This window comes from Bufo bufo, chromosome 3, assembly GCF_905171765.1.
Source record: "Bufo bufo chromosome 3, aBufBuf1.1, whole genome shotgun sequence".
Taxonomy (NCBI): domain Eukaryota; kingdom Metazoa; phylum Chordata; class Amphibia; order Anura; family Bufonidae; genus Bufo; species Bufo bufo.
In genome coordinates, this window is record NC_053391.1 from 8,556,391 (window position 1) to 8,574,415 (window position 18,025).

The window sequence follows — 18,025 nt, forward strand, 5'->3', positions numbered from 1 at the left end:
TTCTCCATGTTGCCTCCTTTGCTGGCTGGATTCATTTTTCCATCGCATTATACACTGCTCGTTTCCATGGTTACGACCACCCTGCAATCCATCAGTGGTGTCCGTGCTTGCACATTATAGGAAACATTGTCAGCCTCTCTGGTGGCCGGGACCATGGGAGCGCACATAGGCTGGTGCTTTATCCTACAGTGTGCAAGCACGACCACCACTGATGGATTGCAGGGTGGTCGTAACCATGGAAACGAGCAGTGTATAATGCGATGGAAAAAGGACTCCAGCCAGCAAAGAAGGCAACATGGAGAATCACAATACATTAGTAGGTGCCTTGTATTAACTGCATCTACATGATAACTGCCACTTACTGAAGTGAGAGGACCCCTTTAAGTCGCTATCATACTGTGGCTCCCAATAATATTAATGCCCCCATTAGCGCCCCCCAGAATTAATACTGTCCATAATAGTGCCCTCCAGTAATATTAATGCCCCCCAAAATTAATGCCCCCCATTAGTGCCCCCAGTAATAGTAATGCCCCCATTAGTGCCCCCAGTAATAGTAATGCCCCCATTAGTGCCCCCAGTAATAGTAATGCCCCCATTAGTGCCCCCAGTAATAGTAATGCCCCCATTAGTGCCCCCTTCACTCCCCTCCTCCATTTGCTCACCCCCCTGGAAGCTCAGGACAGGACCTGCCTCCAGTCGGCAGCATGCACAAATGGAGGAGAGGGGAGGTAAAGGCTGCACTAATGAGCGCTCCGCGATGGAAGCGCACATTGCAGCAGTCCTGTTAGGGCTCGTTCACACGACCGTGCCGTTTTTTTGCGGTCCGCAAATCGCACATCCGCAAAACACGGATGGCGCCCATGTGCCTTCCGCAATTTGCGGAACGGAACAGGAGGCCCATTATAGAAATGCCTATTCTTGTCCGCAAAACGGACAAGAAATAGGACAGGACTCGGAGCCATGGAACGGAGCATTTTTTGCGGACCCATCTAAATGAATGGTTCAGTATATGGACCGCATGCGGAGCGCGGAAAACGGCCCAGATACGGAACGCAAAATACGTAGGAAAAAAACAGCAAAATTACCGGCAGGGCCACTAAAATACCAGCCTTGCCGATGAGATACCAGCCGGGTGGCAACCCTGGTGATGTAGTGGTTGCTACAGGCAACAGCGGCTTCCATGTTCCACCAATTAGAATAGAGCGCCAGGCGGTTTAGGCATCGGCACCACTGCTTTATTCCTGCCTGCTTGTTGCTTGGGGTGACAGCTCCGCCTCTTTTCTGTACTAGTCTCTGCCTTCTGGTTGCTAGGGGTGACTGCTCCGCCTCTTTTCTGCACTAGTCTCCGCCTGATGGTTGCTAGGTGTGACTGCTCCGCCTCCTTTCTGTACTAGTCTCCATCTGCTGGTTGCTAGAAGTGACTGTTCCGCCTCCTGCCTGCACTAGTCTCCGCCTGCTGGTTACTAGGGGTGACAGCTCCACCTCCTGCCTACACTAGTCTCCACCTACTGGTTGCTAGGGGTCACTGCTCAGCCTCCTTCCTGTACTAATCTCTGCTTGCTGGTTGCTAGGGATGACAACTCCACCTTCTGTCTGTAATAGTCTAGACCTGCTGGTTGCTAGGGGTGACAGCTCCACCTCCTGCCTGCACTAGTCTCCATCTACTGGTTGCTAGGGGTGACAGCTCCGCCTCCTGCCTGTAATAGTTTCCACCTGCTGGTTGCTAGGGGTACTGCTCCGCCTCCTGCCTGTACTAGTTTCCACTTGCTGGTTGCTAGGGGTGACTGCTCCACCTCCTGCCTGTACTAATCTCTGCTTGCTGGTTGCTAGGGGTGACAGCTCCACCTCCTGCCTACACTAGTCTCTGCCTTCTGGTTGCTAGGGGTGACTGCTCAGCCTCCTGCCTGAACTAATCTCTGCTTGCTGGTTGCTAGGGGTGACAGCTCCACCTCCTGCCTACACTAGTCTCTGCCTTCTGGTTGCTAGGGGTGACAGCTCCCCCTCCTTTCTGCACTAGTCTCTGCCTACTCGTTGCTAGGGGTGACTGCTCTGCCTCCTGCCTGTACTAGTCTCCAACTGCTGGTTGCTAGGGGTGACAGCTCCACCTGCTGCCTACACTAGTCTCTGCCTACTCGTTGCTATGGGTGACTACTCCGCCTCCTGACTGCACTAGTCTCCACCTGCAGGTTGCTAGGGGTGACTGCTCCGCCTCCTGCCTGTAATAATTTCCACCTGTTGGTTGCTAGGGGTGACAGCTCCGCCTCCTGCCTGTAATAATTTTCACCTGTTGGTTGCTAGGGGTGACAGCTCCGCCTCCTGCCTGTAATAGTTTCCACCTGCTGGTTGCTAGGGGTGACAGCTCCGCCTCCTGCCTGTACTAGTCTCCAATTGCAGGTTGCTAGGGGTGACTGCTGCGCTTCAGGTCTGCAGTAGTTTTCACCTGCTGGCAGACTGCCCTCATCAAAGATGGCGGTGCGATCCTCCCAGGCTCCTATCGCGATATTTGGGGGCGGTAGTAAGGTCAGCTGATTGGTGACGGCCGGTGAGCTGCTGCAGTGGGAGGGAGAAACGTCGTTGTAGCTGCCGGGCCTGTGACAGAGCACCGGGACCATCCTCCGGCAGGTAGGTCACTGTCAGGCCGGGCGTTACCGGGCAGCGGCCGCCATGTGTGAGTGGAGATGATGGGGAGGTAGTCCTGGTCCGCCGGGGGTGATGGGTGAGGAGCAAGACGTCACCTCATTCAATGCTGGGGACCGAGATAATGACAGGAGCCCCCCCCCATATATTATAATGTTATCATCCGTTATATATCACACCGTACATTATAATGCTGCCTCCAGTGCTGCAGTCGGCGGTATCTCCTTGGCAGGATGAATAGAGGGTTGTGTATGATACATGGCCCGATCACACCGTACGTTATAATGTTATCCTCCTGTTATATATCACACCGTACGTTATAATGTTATCATCCTGTTATATATCACACCGTACGTTATAATGTTATCATCCTGTTATATATCACACCGTACGTTATAATGTTATCATCCTGTTATATATCACACCGTACATTATAATGTTATCCTCCGTTATATATCACACCGTACATTATAATGTTATTATACTGTTATATATCACACCGTACATTATAATGTTATCCTCCGTTATATATCACACCGTACATTATAATGTTATTATACTGTTATATATCACACCGTACATTATAATGTTATCCTCCGTTATATATCACACCGTACATTATAATGTTATTATACTGTTATATATCACACCGTACATTATAATGCTGCCTCCAATGCTGCAGTCGGCGGTATCTCCTTGGCAGGATGAATAGAGGGTTGTGTATGATACATGGCCCTATCACACCGTACATTATAATGTTATCCTCCGTTATATATCACACCGTACATTATAATGTTATCCTCCTGTTATATACCACACCGTACATTATGTTATCCTCTGTTATATACCACACCGTACATTATAATGTTATCCTCCCGTTATATATCACACCGTACATTATAATGTTATATATCACACCGTACATTATACTGCTGCCTCCAGTGCTGCACTCGGCGGTATGCGGCCGGTCACAGGTGACTGATCTCCTCGGCAGGATGAACAGAGGGTTGTGTATGATATATGGCCCGATCACACTGTACATTGTATCCTGGTCACTATAGGGGGTGCGCCGGCCATGGAGCCTGCAGGGTCCTAGAAGTCCTCCTACCTATAAGTGATAAGTTCTAGTCCCAGGAGCCTCAGGTAACTCCTCCGGGTAGGCGCTGTTAGGATGGGTGTTGTGGTCTTAGGCCAGACATGTGACGCACTTCCCCGATTCACCACAGGGGGCAGATGTTTAAGAACCAAGTCCACGCCCCTTTATTCAGCTCTGAAGGAATACTACAGTAATAAGGCCGGGGTTCTCCTGGGGTACCATCATCTCCCTGTCCTGGTATGTAAGCGGCTCCGGGGCCGTTCTCTGAACTTACTGCAGCCTGTGGAAAAGCTTACGTCTTTTTTTTCCTGCCTTATATAAGCCGCCTCTGCTTGCTGTGAGTAAAGAAGAACATGTCCTGATCACGTTGTCAGCGAGCTCTTAAACGTAGTGGCCTTCACAGGTGAGCAGGAGGGGTTTGTGAATGTTTCTATTCACTGACAGCAAGCAGTGTTCTTAAATGTCAGGGAATGGAAACACAGACACTTAGCTGCAGGACTTCTCCTTCTACGATGATAAAGCTGCATATACAGGAGTTATCCACGTGTGTCGGTTTGTATGACATTCCCATGTGGTGTGACGGCAGAACACGTGATGTACCGTGAGCTCGGGGGGGGTAAGATTTCATAGAGCACGGGCAGTACAGGCAGAGGACTGGTTAAAGGGGGAGTCGCTGTGATCACCTCTAACCACAATGATTCCTCCTTCATATGACACTGTTATGGGGAGATCTGTGGATGGCACAGGAGTGGATCCTGGCCGTGAGTTCCTGTGTGGAGGGGAAACCACTGTTTACTACAACTCCCAGCAGGAATGAAAGCTGCACAGTGCTGTGCATGTTGGGTGTTACAGCTGGTAACAGTTGTGCAGTTCCTGTATGTTGGGGGCACATTACTCTAGCCAGTGGTCAGTGCGGTTCCTGTATGTTGGGGGCACATTACTCTAGCCAGTGGTCAGTGCGGTTCCTGTATGTTGGGGGCACATTACTCTAGCCGGTGGTCAGTGCAGTTCCTGTATGTTGGGGGCACATTACTCTAGCCGGTGGTCAGTGCGGTTCCTGTATGTTGGGGGCACATTACTCTAGCCGGTGGTCAGTGCGGTTCCTGTATGTTGGGGGCACATTCCTCTAGCCGGTGGTCAGTGCGGTTCCTGTATGTTGGGGGCACATTCCTCTAGCCGGTGGTCAGTGCGGTTCCTGTATGTTGGGGGCACATTACTCTAGCCGGTGGTCAGTGCAGTTCCTGTATGTTGGGGGCACATTACTCTAGCCGGTGGTCAGTGCAGTTCCTGTATGTTGGGGGCACATTACTCTTGCCGGTGGTCAGTGCGGTTCCTGTATGTTGGGGGCACATTACTCTTGCCGGTGGTCAGTGCGGTTCCTGTATGTTGGGGGCACATTCCTCTAGCCGGTGGTCAGTGCGGTTCCTGTATGTTGGGGGCACATTACTCTAGCCGGTGGTCAGTGCAGTTCCTGTATGTTGGGGGCACATTACTCTTGCCGGTGGTCAGTGCAGTTCCTGTATGTTGGGGGCACATTACTCTAGCCGGTGGTCAGTGCGGTTCCTGTATGTTGGGGGCACATTCCTCTAGCCGGTGGTCAGTGCGGTTCCTGTATGTTGGGGGCACATTACTCTAGCCGGTGGTCAGTGCAGTTCCTGTATGTTGGGGGCACATTCCTCTAGCCGGTGGTCAGTGCAGTTCCTGTATGTTGGGGGCACATTACTCTTGCCGGTGGCGGGTCACCCGGACGCCGATTGTGATCTTCTCACTTATATTTCATTTCTAGAGATGATACAATCTTCTAATGTTCCCTCTTAAAGTGACAGCACAGGTTGAGGGATTATTCTGTTGGCTTTCAAGTTCTTGTGCTGTGGAACATTAGATTCCTGGCCTGCACTGATGATGATGATGATGATGATGATGATTCATCTGCTTGGGTTGTGAGCTCGCAGTCAGGTGACCAGTCAGCTGAGCAGTGAACAGGGAAGTGTGCAGCCTCCTCCTCCTCCTCCTCATGTGACTCCAGGGAGAGGAGATCACCCCCAGCGCTCCATTCATACTGTGGATCCTGGCCGTGAGTACCTGTGTGGAGGGGAAACCACTGTTTACTACAACTCCCAGCAGGAATGAAGGCTGCACAGTGCTGTGCATGTTGGGTGTTACAGCAGATGATTTTTTGGTTGTGGGAGTCTGTAGAGGGCTGCAGCTGTGTGGGCTTGGAAAGGGTTAATCTTCTCTAGTTACCCTGTTATTTGGATACATATTGTTACACTGTGTCTATGGCTTGGATGCATTATTGTTACACTGTGTTGATGATTCGGATGCACTACTGCTTGCTGTCAGTGAATTGGAACAATTTTGTTTCCATCTAGAGAAACTGAAAACATTTAGCCCTCATACTTCTCACAGCAGAGGGTTTGTTTCAGTTGTATCCAGTATGGACCATCCTTTGTGAGGAAAGCACACATCTTTCTGATATCCTGAGGGTCTGTTACAATGTATCGGTGCAGGGAAAATTTCCTTTTTTTTTTTTTAGGATAGATACAGTTGTCACAGATCCTCAGCTGTGAGACGGATATTGGGTGTCAGCTAAAGTATTTTCATTCACTGACAGCAGAGATGTTGAGAAGGGTGAGGACTTCTACCAGAAAGTATGGCTGTGGTGTGGGCATCCCAAAGAACCCTTGGGCACGAGGGACGGTCATAGGACGTGTAGCGGGTCCCAGGCTTGTATGAGGGGCCATTTGCCTCCCTAGTTTCTGTGAGATGTGCCCCATTAACCCCATATCTGCCACATGACATTGGGCGATCCTGGATCTCCATCTGCATTGTTCCACTCTCTGCAGTTTTTATGGGGCCGGTTTGACCGTGCCTCGACCTCCAGCACACAGCAAGGTCACATCGGGCAGGGATGTTGGGGTTCCCCTGCTTGAGATATCATGGTGTCCTTAGGGAATGCGGTGGGGGAGGGGTGCAGTCTGTGCACGATTTCCACACACTGCGGTGCCCGATCTCGCAGCTTCTTTTAGAGAAGCAGCTCGGAAATCTGGTGAGTCACCACCTCAGAGATGGCACAGCCGCAGCTCGCAGGGTCTGCAGGCATCATCCCAGGTGTGTGGGCGGTGAGGTGGCTGCAGAGGACCCTCGTAGTGTTATATACAGGGTGGATCTCAAGGTTGATGAGTCCTCGTCGCCCCTGGAACCTGCAGAAGAAGGGGCTCTGCGTGCTCAGATTATATGCATTCTGCAAAAAATACTGACGACGTCGGTGTTGCATCCTTTTTTTTTTTTTTTTTTTTTTTTTTTTTTCTCCTCACTAGATGCTGAGCTCTCTCCTCCTGTAGGGCAGGACGACTCCTCGCTAGATGCTGAGCTCTCTCCTCCTGTAGGGCAGGACGACTCCTCACTAGATGCTGAGCTCTCTCCTCCTGTAGGGCAGGACGACTCCTCGCTAGATGCTATGCTCTCTCCTCCTCTGGGGCAGGACGATTCCTCGCTAGATGCTGAGCTCTCTCCTCCTGTAGGGCAGGACAACTCCTCGCTAGATGCTGAGCTCTCTCCTCCTGTAGGGCAGGACGACTCCTCGCTAGATGCTGAGCTCTCTCCTCCTGTGGGGCAGGACGACTCCTCGCTAGATGCTGAGCTCTCTCCTCCTGTAGGGCAGGACGACTCCTCGCTAGATGCTGAGCTCTCTCCTCCTGTAGGGCAGGACGACTCCTCGCTAGATGCTGAGCTCTCTCCTCCTGTAGGGCAGGACTCCTCCTCGCTAGATGCTGAGCTCTCTCCTCTTGTGGGGCAGGACGACTCCTAGCTAGATGCTGAGCTCTCTCCTCCTGTGGGGCAGGACTCCTCCTCGATAGATGCTGAGCTCTCTCCTCCTGTAGGGCAGGACGACTCCTCGCTAGATGCTGAGCTCTCTCCTCCTGTAGGGCAGGACGACTCCTCGCTAGATGCTGAGCTCTCTCCTCCTGTAGGGCAGGACGACTCCTCGCTAGATGCTGAGCTCTCTCCTCCTGTGGGGCAGGACGACTCCTCGCTAGATGCTGTGCTCTCTCCTCCTGTGGGGCAGGACTCCTCCTCGCTAGATGCTGTGCTCTCTCCTCCTGTGGGGCAGGACGACCCCTCGCTAGATGCTGTGCTCTCTCCTCCTGTAGGGCAGGACGACTCCTCGCTAGATGCTGAGCTCTCTCCTCCTGTGGGGCAGGACGACTCCTAGCTAGATGTTGAGCTCTCTCCTCCTGTAGGGCAGGACGACTCCTCGCTAGATGCTGTGCTCTCTCCTCCAGTAGGGCAGGACTCCTCCTCGCTAGATGCTGAGCTCTCTCCTCCTGTGGGGCGGGACGACTCCTCGCTAGATGCTGTGCTCTCTCCTCCTGTGGGGCGGGACGACTCCTCGCTAGATGCTGAGCTCTCTCCTCCTGTGGGGCGGGACGACTCCTCGCTAGATGCTGAGCTCTCTCCTCCTGTAGGGCGGGACGACTCCTCGCTAGATGCTGAGCTCTCTCCTCCTGTAGGGCGGGACTCCTCCTCGCTAGATGCTGAGCTCTCTCCTCCTGTAGGGCAGGACGACTCCTCGCTAGATGCTGAGCTCTCTCCTCCTGTAGGGCAGGACGACTCCTCGCTAGATGCTGAGCTCTCTCCTCCTGTAGGGCAGGACGACTCCTCGCTAGATGCTGAGCTCTCTCCTCCTGTAGGGCAGGACGACTCCTCGCTAGATGCTGAGCTCTCTCCTCCTGTGGGGCAGGACTCAAAAACAGTTGTACTTTCTTATCGTTTTCTGCTTCGTACACTTTTAATCAGTAACTTTTTTCTTTTATAATTACATTACATTACGTTTTTACTGTGTTATGCTACAGAGCCGCACTTACAGTGATGTCACTGGAAATCGTCAGCAAGCTTCTAAGTAGACACCTGCTCCCTTTAACAGTGTGGCTGGTCTCCTGTAATGCAGAGTAGGGCCGTGGGAGCTTGAAGGCACATCACCAAGACTCTGGTTGATTTCAGCTCTGAAGAAGAACTGAGAGTGCATGTCTGGAGTCTGCTGGGGCTTGTAGTCTCTCCTTGTGTACAAGCAGTGGTATCTGGTGAATCGGGAATTTCTGGCAGATATTTCCTAACGCCGTGTGACACAACTTCCTCTGAGGGTCACTTCTTGGTATGAAACGGGATCCTTTGTGCCTATTATCAGATTGCATATATTTGGACCTCAGCCGCTTCCCTCTGTCTTATTTTCCCTGTTTTTAGCCATTTCAGGGGAGAGGATGACTGTAGGACAGGAGAATACAGTCTATTGCTCCCTGTTATCAGCCATTTCAGGGGAGAGGATGACTGTAGGACAGGAGAATACAGTCTATTGCCCCGTGTTATCAGCCATTTCAGGGGAGAGGATGACTGTAGGACAGGAGAATACAGTCTATTGCTCCCTGTTATCAGCCATTTCAGGGGAGAGGATGACTGTAGGACAGGATAATACAATCTATTGCTCCCTGTTATCAGCCATTTCAGGGGGGAGGATGACTGTAGGACACGAGAATACAGTCTATTGCCCCCTGTTATCAGACATTTCAGGGGAGAGGACGACTGTAGGACAGGAGAATACAGTCTATTGCCCCCTGTTATCAGCCATTTCAGAGGAGAGGATGACTGTAGGACAGGAGAATACAGTCTATTGCCTCCTGTTATCAGCCATTTCAGGGGAGAGGATGACTGTAGGACAGGAGAATACAGTCTATTGCCCCCTGTTATCAGCCATTTCAGAGGAGAGGATGACTGTAGGACAGGAGAATACAGTCTATTGCTCCCTGTTATCAGCCATTTCAGGGGAGAGGATGACTGTAGGACAGGAGAATACAGTCTATTGCCCCCTGTTATCAGCCATTTCAGGGGAGAGGATGACTGTAGGACAGGAGAATACAGTCTATTGCCCCGTGTTATCAGCCATTTCAGGGGAGAGGATGACTGTAGGACAGGAGAATACAGTCTATTGCTCCCTGTTATCAGCCATTTCAGGGGAGAGGATGACTGTAGGACAGGAGAATACAGTCTATTGCCCCCTGTTATCAGCCATTTCAGAGGAGAGGATGACTGTAGGACAGGAGAATACAGTCTATTGCCTCCTGTTATCAGCCATTTCAGGGGAGAGGATGACTGTAGGACAGGAGAATACAGTCTATTGCCCCCTGTTATCAGCCATTTCAGAGGAGAGGATGACTGTAGGACAGGAGAATACAGTCTATTGCTCCCTGTTATCAGCCATTTCAGGGGAGAGGATGACTGTAGGACAGGAGAATACAGTCTATTGCCCCCTGTTATCAGCCATTTCAGGGGAGAGGATGACTGTAGGACAGGAGAATACAGTCTATTGCCCCGTGTTATCAGCCATTTCAGGGGAGAGGATGACTGTAGGACAGGAGAATACAGTCTATTGCTCCCTGTTATCAGCCATTTCAGGGGAGAGGATGACTGTAGGACAGGAGAATACAGTCTATTGCTCCCTGTTATCAGCCATTTCAGGGGAGAGGATGACTGTAGGACAGGAGAATACAATCTATTGCTCCCTGTTATCAGCCATTTCAGGGGAGAGGATGACTGTAGGACAGGATAATACAATCTATTGCTCCCTGTTATCAGCCATTTCAGGGGGGAGGATGACTGTAGGACACGAGAATACAGTCTATTGCCCCCTGTTATCAGACATTTCAGGGGAGAGGACGACTGTAGGACAGGAGAATACAGTCTATTGCCCCCTGTTATCAGCCATTTCAGAGGAGAGGATGACTGTAGGACAGGAGAATACAGTCTATTGCCTCCTGTTATCAGCCATTTCAGGGGAGAGGATGACTGTAGGACAGGAGAATACAGTCTATTGCCCCCTGTTATCAGCCATTTCAGGGGAGAGGATGACTGTAGGACAGGAGAATACAATCTATTGCCTCCTGTTATCAGCCATGTCAGGGGAGAGGATGACTGTAGGACAGGAGAATACAGTCTATTGCCTCCTGTTATCAGCCATTTCAGGGGAGAGGATGACTGTAGGACAGGAGAATACAGTCTATTGCCCCCTGTTATCAGCCATTTCAGGGGAGAGGATGACTGTAGGACAGGAGAATACAGTCTATTGCCTCCTGTTATCAGCCATGTCAGGGGAGAGGATGACTGTAGGACAGGAGAATACAGTCTATTGCCCCCTGTTATCAGCCATTTCAGAGGAGAGGATGACTGTAGGACAGGAGAATACAGTCTATTGCTCCCTGTTATCAGCCATTTCAGGGGAGAGGATGACTGTAGGACAGGAGAATACAGTCTATTGCCCCCTGTTATCAGCCATTTCAGGGGAGAGGATGACTGTAGGACAGGAGAATACAGTCTATTGCCCCCTGTTATCAGCCATTTCAGGGGAGAGGATGACTGTAGGACAGGAGAATACAGTCTATTGCCCCCTGTTATCAGCCATTTCAGAGGAGAGGATGACTGTAGGACAGGAGAATACAGTCTATTGCCCCCTGTTATCAGCCATTTCAGGGGAGAGGATGACTGTAGGACAGGAGAATACAGTCTATTGCCCCCTGTTATCAGCCATTTCAGAGGAGAGGATGACTGTAGGACAGGAGAATACAGTCTATTGCTCCCTGTTATCAGCCATTTCAGGGGAGAGGATGACTGTAGGACAGGAGAATACAGTCTATTGCTCCCTGTTATCAGCCATTTCAGGGGAGAGGATGACTGTAGGACAGGAGAATACAGTCTATTGCCCCCTGTTATCAGCCATTTCAGGGGGAGGATGACTGTAGGACAGGAGAATACAGTCTATTGCTCCCTGTTATCAGCCATTTCAGGGGAGAGGACGACTGTAGGACAGGAGAATACAGTCTATTGCCCCCTGTTATCAGCCATTTCAGGGGGAGGATGACTGTAGGACAGGAGAATACAGTCTATTGCTCCCTGTTATCAGCCATTTCAGGGGAGAGGATGACTGTAGGACAGGAGAATACAATCTATTGCCCCCTGTTATCAGCCATTTCAGGGGGAGGATGACTGTAGGACAGGAGAATACAGTCTATTGCTCCCTATTAAAAGGTGAGTGCTGGTCGGGTGCACAGATCTGAGCCAACTGTTCTCCCTTCGGGGGGGGGGATGATTATCCTGGTCTTGTCGGAGAAGCCATGACAGATGCTGCAGGGATGGTGGGTGATGTGACATCTGCAGATGGGGGGGTTGCGGGTTTACTCCCCTCCTCCATTCACATGCAGCTGGTACTTCACCCAATAACTTGGTGATGAATTGACGTCCGGGTGAGAGATTCCCGGGGATGTTCTGACAGGGAGCATACCCTTAACCTGTACCAGGCCCCAGCCGCCACATGCTGCCCACAGCTCTGCAGGCCTCTACATGGCGGTATTTATGCACCCACCCATTTCCATTTCTGCTTCATTCCAGGTGATCGATTGGAGACCCCCAGTGTGTGACGTCACCTCCGGCCCCAGAGCTGCGTGCATATCCTGTAAATCCGTAAGTTATCAAGTCTAATGGTGGAAGAATAAATTCTCTGTCCTCCTGTTACCAGCAGAGCCGAGAGGATGAGGACTGAGTAGACCGAGGGCCCACAACCTTATTCTGTCCAGGGGCCCCTCAGTTAGACGGCAGATGGATTGATGTCAGTCCTGACAAGCCTCCCGCCCCTTCCCTGCTGTCAGCCCCACTCCTTTGGGTCAAATCTAGTACAGGCTGGTTGCTAGGGAACTTGCTGCCTGACAACCTTTATCTAAAGGCTCTGGTTGATACATTGTATCCCTAGCAACCAGGCTGGATGATAGTGGAAGCGGCAGCCACGCCGTTCATCATCTCAGCCGTGGGGTTTTCTACATATAGGCATGGTCCCTTTAAGAGGAGTCGTCTCATGCAGGAATCGGGAATAACATTACTTTTTTTTTTTCCTTCAGATATTTAAGGAATAAACATGGATTTTTCCAAATTACCAAAGATCAGGGATGAAGATCGGGAGAGCACGTTCGGTTACGTGCATGGCGTCTCCGGGCCTGGTGAGTGCGGCGCTGGCGGGGTTAATACCTGAGCAGACATGGCAGGGAAGGTCAATGTTTAATATGCCCAGCACACCTCTAAGGGCATATTTTGGATCATGTCTTCTCTCTAATCACACCCAGAGCTGCGTTCACAATTCTGCTAGTTTGCTCTTGGCTCTCTGGCTGCAGGAGCTTATACCTCTGCTGCCCCCTGCTGGTTGGAGCAGTTTTGTGGAGACTTGATGCGCCCCAAGTGGTTTGGATATCTGTTGAGAAAGATAAAATGCACCACACCCCCCTATAATGCAACTTATCAGAGCGCAGCCCATTGCAAGGTCTCCAAAAGAATTGTGGATGCAGCTTTGGGTGTGAGTGGAGAATAAGAAAGATCTAACTTGACATCAGTAAAGTGGCGCTCGCTGGATTGGTCGGACTTGCCCCCCCGATGCTTCGTTCCCTCCTGTTTTAACCTCTGGTCTTGTTTGTCGCACAGTGGTGACAGCGTCCAACATGGCGGGGGCTGCCATGTACGAGCTGGTGCGGGTAGGACATTCCGAGCTGGTCGGGGAGATCATTCGTCTGGAAGGAGATATGGCCACAATCCAAGTCTATGAAGAGACCTGTATCCTTTCATCCAGGTTCCGGGGCATAGTGCAAAGCGTAGCGGACGGGTGTGTGCATACTACATAAAGCAAAGTGCTGAATCGTGACCGTATGCGGGTTTGCTGCAATGTGTCTTATGTTTCTGTATCTCCTGCCCAATGCAGTTGTTGTACGGGTGATTGAAGGGAAATGACAGCTGCATTGGGGGCACAGAATTAAAAGGGTTATCCAACCCCTAAAATGCCTTCCAATCGGCCTGGGCCCCTGACAGAGGTTATACTTACCTGGCTCCCCGGGACCTGCATTGCTTCTGACGCCGCTGCATCTCGGGGGCTTAGCAGCCAATAGCAGGCCGCAACAGGGACGAGCATTGCGGGCGACACTAGGGAGGCTCGTCCCCGTCTCGGCCTGCTATTGGCTTGCATTCCCGACACCTTGATCTTTTCTTCCACGGGTAGATGCAGTGGCGGCCATGTGGGCGTCAGAAGCGAAGCGGGTGTCGGGGAGCCAGGTAAGTATGACAGAAACTATATTATATATTACAGAAGTTGATTAATTCTGACCTCGGAGCTGTGTTTCGGTGGACAGACGTCCTGCCGTTACACATGCACTGGGCTCAGGGGACGTTTGTCGGATGCGGAGGTTTCTTACTCTGGGTTAGGGCTGCACGATATGGGAATTTTGTGCGATTGCGATTAGGGCCCTAAAAATTGCGATAACTATGTGCGATGCGATATTTTAAGGGAATTGTGCTAGAGGTCTATTTGCTTGGATTTTCCCATATGAGCCGCTGACGCGGCTGGGTATGACATAGTTATGGGGGATCTGTGGAGGACGCTGTTATGTGGGGGATCTGTGGAGGACGCTGTTATGTGGGGGATCTGTGGAGGACGCTGTTATGTGGGGGATCTGTGGAGGGCGCTGTTATGTGGGGGATCTGTGGAGGGCGCTGTTATGTGGGGGATCTGTGGAGGACGCTGTTATGTGGGGGATCTGTGGAGGACGCTGTTATGTGGGGGATCTGTGGAGGACGCTGTTATGTGGGGGATCTGTGGAGGACGCTGTTATGTGGGGGATCTGTGGAGGACGCTGTTATGTGGGGGATCTGTGGAGGACGCTGTTATGTGGGGGATCTGTGGAGGACGCTGTTATGTGGGGGATCTGTGGAGGACGCTGTTATGTGGGGGATCTGTGGAGGACGCTGTTATGTGGGGGATCTGTGGAGGACGCTGTTATGTGGGGGATCTGTGGAGGACGCTGTTATGTGGGGGATCTGTGGAGGACGCTGTTATGTGGGGGATCTGTGGAGGACGCTGTTATGTGGGGGATCTGTGGAGGACGCTGTTATGTGGGGGATCTGTGGAGGACGCTGTTATGTGGGGGATCTGTGGAGGACGCTGTTATGTGGGGGATCTGTGGAGGACGCTGTTATGTGGGGGATCTGTGGAGGACGCTGTTATGTGGGGGATCTGTGGAGGACGCTGTTATGTGGGGGATCTGTGGAGGACGCTGTTATGTGGGGGATCTGTGGAGGACGCTGTTATGTGGGGGATCTGTGGAGGACGCTGTTATGTGGGGGATCTGTGGAGGACGCTGTTATGTGGGGGATCTGTGGAGGACGCTGTTATGTGGGGGATCTGTGGAGGACGCTGTTATGTGGGGGATCTGTGGAGGACGCTGTTATGTGGGGGATCTGTGGAGGACGCTGTTATGTGGGGGATCTGTGGAGGACGCTGTTATGTGGGGGATCTGTGGAGGACGCTGTTATGTGGGGGATCTGTGGAGGACGCTGTTATGTGGGGGATCTGTGGAGGACGCTGTTATGTGGGGGATCTGTGGAGGACGCTGTTATGTGGGGGATCTGCGGAGGACGCTGTTATGTGGGGGATCTGCGGAGGACGCTGTTATGTGGGGGATCTGCGGAGGACGCTGTTATGTGGGGGATCTGCGGAGGGCGCTGTTACGGGGGACCTGCGGAGGGCACTGTTACGGGGGATGTGTGCTATGACACATGGGGCCACGAGGGGGGCCAGCATAAGACACACATATAGCATCTTATGCTGGTTCCCCTCATGGCCCCATGTGTCCCTTCATGTGTTAACTCTCCTATTCATAAAATGGCCAGCCTCTGTACTTTCACAGTTTCACTATGAATGCACTCACACTGCAGAGAGCGGCAGAGAGCGAGCCGGCCGGCGCGTGACTGACGTCACTGTCACGCTCCTCCCACTTAATTCAGGAAGCAGGAGCGTGACTAAGTGACGTCAGTCACGCGCCGGCCGGCTCGCTCGCTCCCGCTCGTCGCTGCAGTGCATTCATTGTGAAAGTAAGTACAGAGGCTGGACCTGTTATCAATAGGACAGAGGACTTTTTTAATCAATAGGGGCCCCTTCATATATAATAATCGCGGCATTTTCGGCTCGGCCGAATCGCCAAACCGCATTTGCCGATTATCGCGATTCGATTACTTTTGCGATATATCGTGCAGCCCTACTCTGGGTCTGAGGCTCTGATGGATGTTCTTATGTCGTATTTCACGTGTTTGCGGTGAATTTCCTCAGCGTCCCTCACGCAGCTGGAGTATCGGTTGGAGACCCCGTCCTACGCACTGGGAAGCCCCTCTCTGTGGAGCTGGGTCCTGGCATCATGGGATCCATTTTTGATGGTATCCAGAGACCTCTGAAGGACATTAGTGACTCCACACAAAGTATTTATATCCCCAGGGGTGTAAACGTGTCCGCCCTGAGCGGACACATCAAGTGGGAGTTCACCCCCTTTAAGAGTCTTCGGGTGAGTGGTCCGAGTGGTTATCAGCCATAACATTAAAATAGGTGACGGTGGATAACATTAATGATCTGGCCACAATGGCAAAAGGAAAAAATGGGCCAAGTGTAAGGATCTGAGCCACCTTGACAAGACAACTGGGTCAAGGCATCTCCTGCATTGTGAGGGGTCTGTGGTGTGTACTGGTGGTTATAAACTACCAAAAGTGCTCCTAGGACGAAGAACCAGTGACGGGGTCATGGGCGCCTACGGCATGTGGACAGCCAGGTGCGTGCATGTCACTTACCTGGAGAAGAGATGGCACCAGGTGCACTATGGGAAGAGCTGTGTCCATGTGCGTCACTTACCTGGGGAAGAGATGGCACCAAGTGCACTATGGGAAGAGCTGTGTCCATGTGCGTCACTTACCTGGGGAAGAGATGGCACCAGCTGCACTATGGGAAGAGCTGTGTCCATGTGCGTCACTTACCTGGGGAAGAGATGGCACCAGGTGCACTATGGGAAGAGCTGTGTCCATGTGCGTCACTTACCTGGGGAAGAGATGGCACCAAGTGCACTATGGGAAGAGCTGTGTCCATGTGCGTCACTTACCTGGGGAAGATATGGCACCAGGTGCACTATGGGAAGAGCTGTGTCCATGTGCGTCACTTACCTGGGGAAGAGATGGCACCAGGTGCACTATGGGAAAAGCTGTGTCCATGTGCGTCACTTACCTGGGGAAGAGATGGCACCAGGTGCACTATGGGAAAAGCTGTGTCCATGTGCGTCACTTACCTGGGGAAGAGATGGCACCAGGTGCACTATGGGAAGAGCTGTGTCCATGTGCGTCACTTACCTGGGGAAGAGATGGCACCAAGTGCACTATGGGAAGAGCTGTGTCCATGTGCGTCACTTACCTGGGGAAGAGATGGCACCAGGTGCACTATGGGAAGAGCTGTGTCCATGTGCGTCACTTACCTGGGGAAGAGATGGCACCAGGTGCACTAAGGAGAGAAGACAAGCGGCAGGGGCAGTGTGACCTTCTGGGCAATGTTCAGCTGGAAACCTTGGCTCCTGGAGTCATGTCGATGTGACATGTGTGAACTACTTAACCATTATACAGACAAGTACTCCCTTCATGGCAGTGGTGCCCCCTAATGGCAGTGCCCTCTATCGGCAGGATAATGCCCGGCCACAATGAGAACGAGATGAAGGTAGTGACTTTTGTCTGGAAATTGCCAGATCTCATCCGGAGGCCGCACCGAGCAACTTCCAGGATCAGATACCACAGGACTCCTCAGAGGGCATGTGGAGTCCATGACGGGTCAGAGAGGGGGGTACACAATATTCGGCAGGGGTTCTAATGTTATGGCTGATGGGTGTGTGGTTTTCATGCTGCAGACCTCCTTTGGTCGCTCCTCACATCTATGCACTGCCGTTTGCACATTACTGGGTCTCATCGTGTAATTCCCGGTTTGTCCTGCAGGTCGGCAGTCACATCACAGGAGGAGATATTTATGGAAGCGTATTTGAGAATTCCCTCATCAAGCACAAGATTATGCTCCCTCCTCGCAACCGGGGTACGGTCACCTACCTGGCGCCGCCCGGCCACTACGACACCTCGGTAAGATGTCCGCCGTAGTGGTATAATCGTTGTAGTTTTGCAGCCAGAAACTTGACCAGACCCGCAGCGCCCGCACAGGGGAAATGAAGTACTGCACAAATGAAGCCACCCGAAGCTCCCCCCGCGCTATATCCGCTGATCCGGCTTCCTTGCCGTGTCCGAGCACAGATTTCCCCCGCAGTGTCTGTCCTGCAGAAGCGTGGCATTACATGGCGGCCATTCAGATGAAGACCCCGTCAGGTTATAGATGACTTCGTATTGTTTTCTCGAGCTTCATTCATC

At 51.9% G+C, this 18,025-nt stretch overlaps 1 protein-coding gene across 3 annotated transcripts in view; it reads left to right on the top strand.

Moving 5' to 3' along the window:
* Positions 1–2,527: 2,527 nt before the first annotated feature.
* Positions 2,528–18,025, top strand: part of ATP6V1A (ATPase H+ transporting V1 subunit A) — a 29,610-nt gene continuing 14,112 nt past the window's right edge. Inside the window, exons 1-6 of one of the 3 annotated variants that reach the window (XM_040422870.1) lie at positions 2,528–2,622; positions 12,170–12,241; positions 12,673–12,771; positions 13,247–13,375; positions 15,932–16,146; positions 17,606–17,743. In XM_040422870.1, the coding sequence (XP_040278804.1) occupies positions 12,690–12,771; positions 13,247–13,375; positions 15,932–16,146; positions 17,606–17,743 (564 nt within the window). In that variant the 5' untranslated portion in view covers positions 2,528–2,622; positions 12,170–12,241; positions 12,673–12,689. Of the gene's footprint in view, positions 2,623–4,474; positions 4,495–5,737; positions 5,808–12,169; positions 12,242–12,672; positions 12,772–13,246; positions 13,376–15,931; positions 16,147–17,605; positions 17,744–18,025 lie in introns of those variants that run through there. The other 2 variants (XM_040422872.1, XM_040422871.1) reach the window with 2 other exon arrangements.